The sequence below is a fragment of the Entamoeba dispar genome, genomic scaffold (genome assembly GCF_000209125.1).
Source record: "Entamoeba dispar SAW760 scf_1105229459395 genomic scaffold, whole genome shotgun sequence".
NCBI lineage: Eukaryota > Evosea > Mastigamoebida > Endamoebidae > Entamoeba > Entamoeba dispar.
The window spans coordinates 1,713-4,350 of NW_001853671.1; the positions used below are offsets into that span (position 1 = coordinate 1,713).

At 25.8% G+C, this 2,638-nt stretch overlaps 2 protein-coding genes across 2 annotated transcripts, besides 2 other annotated features; one reads left to right on the forward strand and one right to left on the reverse strand.

Moving 5' to 3' along the window:
* Positions 1–380: 380 nt before the first annotated feature.
* Positions 381–1,235, reverse strand: EDI_052530 (chaperone protein DNAJ, putative; the record flags this gene model as incomplete). The annotated part of the gene is made up of 1 exon (XM_001735778.1): positions 381–1,235. One exon carries the CDS (start codon positions 1,233–1,235, stop codon positions 381–383), a length of 855 nt encoding a protein of 284 aa, XP_001735830.1.
* A 19-nt stretch (positions 1,236–1,254) lies between these two features.
* Positions 1,255–1,326: a microsatellite.
* On the forward strand, positions 1,326–2,234 carry EDI_052540 (casein kinase I isoform delta, putative; the record flags this gene model as incomplete). The annotated part of the gene is made up of 1 exon (XM_001735779.1): positions 1,326–2,234. The coding sequence occupies one exon, from the start codon at positions 1,326–1,328 to the stop codon at positions 2,232–2,234; it is 909 nt and encodes a 302-aa protein (XP_001735831.1).
* Position 2,235: 1 nt separating this feature from the next.
* Positions 2,236–2,345: a microsatellite.
* Between the last annotated feature and the right edge of the window lie 293 nt (positions 2,346–2,638).

Consider the following 2,638-nt stretch of genomic DNA (forward strand, 5'->3'; position numbering starts at 1 on the left):
AAAGAAGAAGGAACAGATGAAACAATTACAAAATTACATAGAACATGAACAAACAGTTCATTACTTGAAATAGGATGATAATTGTAATGAATATTAATAGGAAATATATGAAAATAAATGTTTAAAGAATAGTATAACAATTATATGTAAAAGAAAAGAAATTGAACGAGTTAGATTAACATGAAATATTAGAGAAATTATATATGAAAGTTAGATGAAGAAATAACTGTTGTGATAGATAAAATAATAAGAATGAATAAAAGTACATACGGAATATATCAGAATAAAGAAAATGAGTGATTAATTAGAAATAGTTAGAACAAAGGAAATAAAAAGTATTTAATAAACAAGATAATAGAAGAGTAAAAGGATGTGATAAATTAATTAGTTTGATTTAATATTTTAGCTATTTTCAATGCTTGGTCATGAGATATTGAATTCATATCAACATGGATAGAAATTAAACAATCACCATTAAATAAAAAGTTCTTTTTCAATCCTTCACCTTTGATTCGAATAACTTGACCATCGCTTGTAACCCCATTTTGTTCAATAAATATTTGATGACCATCTAAGTGGGAGATTTGTTTTTTAAATCCTAATAATGCATCTTTCATAGTAATTGTTAGATTGGTTAATAAATCATCACCTTGACGTTTAAAGTTCTTCTCTTCATCATTAACAGTTAATAATAAAAGAAGAGTACTACCCATTTCACCCATATTTTTTATCTTGATAATATCTCCAGTTTTACTACCTTTAGGAATGGCAATATTAAATTCTTTGGTTTCAGATACTTTTCCACTTCCATTACACTTCTTACATTTTTCTGTGATTTCTTCTCCACTCCCTCCACAAATAGGACAGCTAGTTAAATGTTCATAAGTAAATAATCCAAGTCTTAAATTTTCTTTAACCACACCCTTTCCACCACATTTTGAACATTTATGAATGGCATGTGAATGTGCAGCACCACTTCCATTACATAATGGACATTGAATATTCCGGGTTATAACTCTTTTAATTGTATTTCCACTATAAGCATCAGTTAAAGTAATTCCAATTTTTAATTTAGTAGAATGAGAATTAGACGGAATAAAGTAAGTTTTTAAAAAGGGGAAAAGAATAAGAATAATAATAGCTAAGAATGTAACAAGTAATGGAAATATAAGAAAGGCAAGAGAATTAAAATCAGGAGTAATGTCAGATTGAGGGTGTCGTGGTATTTGATGCATAGATAAATAAGAAATAGATAAAAGAAATAAGAAATAAAAAGAAATAAAAAAAAAGAGAAAGAAAGAAAAAAAAAAAAGAAATAATAGAAAATGGCAAGAAATGCAGAATTCATTATTCATGATAGATATAAATTAGAAAAGAAATTAGGAGGAGGATCATTTGGAGATGTTTTTCAAGGAACAGACTTAGAGACAGGACAATCAGTTGCTATAAAAATTGAATTAAAAAAATGTAAACATCCTCAACTTAAAGCAGAGGCACAACTTTATTCATACCTTGCAGAAGGAGAAACAAATCCACCAGGAATTACAAAAGTTTATTATTCAGGAGAACAAGATGATTATAATGTAATGGTAATGGAATTTCTTGGACCATCATTAGAAGATCTTTTTCAATATGTTGGACATCCATTTTCATTAAAAACAGTATTAATGATTGTAGATCAATGTTTAAGATGTATTGAACATGTCCATAAAAAAGGATATATTCATAGAGATATTAAACCAGATAATTTTGTTATGGGAAGTGATAAAAATGTTCATTTTGTATATATAATTGATTTTGGATTAAGTAAAAAATATATTGAAAATGGAAAACATATTGCATATAGTGAAGATAAATCATTAACAGGAACAGCAAGATATGCATCTATTAATAATCATAAAGGATATGAACAAAGTAGAAGAGATGATTTAGAAAGTTTAGCATATATGTTTATATATTTTCTCAAAGGAAAATTACCATGGCAAGGTTTTAATAGACAAAATAATACTGAAAAATTTGATAAAATTTGTAAAAAAAAAATGGAAATTCCATTAGAGGAATTATGTGAAAATCTTCCTGTTGAATTTGCTTCATTTCTTTCTTATGCAAGAAGTCTTAGATTTGAAGAAGAACCAAAATATCAATTTTGGAGAGAAGTCTTTCAAAATGTAGCTAGAGAAAATGATATTGAATATGATGGTGAATTTGATTGGTATTTAACTAAACAAAAATAATTCTATTTCAATTATCTTTTTTTTTGTTTTGTCTGTTTTTTTTTTAAAGACTTATTTCATTTATTCTTGTTTAATTAATTGTTTTTTTATTCACTATTTATTTGATTCTTTTAACATTTGTATCTTTCATATCATTTGAATGAATGACAAACAAATAATCATATTAATTCCACAAAATATTATCACAAAAATTAAACATCCTAATGACATTACCTTTCCATTACTATGTTGTTCAATAACGATAGGTTGATTTCCATTTCCATTAAATTGAAGTTCTATAACTTCATCTGATTCATCTGTAGTTGTACCAAATGGCAAGAACGACATATTTGTTTTATTTTGTTTTTCTTTTCTTTGGAGAGTTCCTTATTTATTGATTTTTCTTTTTTTATTTTCTAAAATTG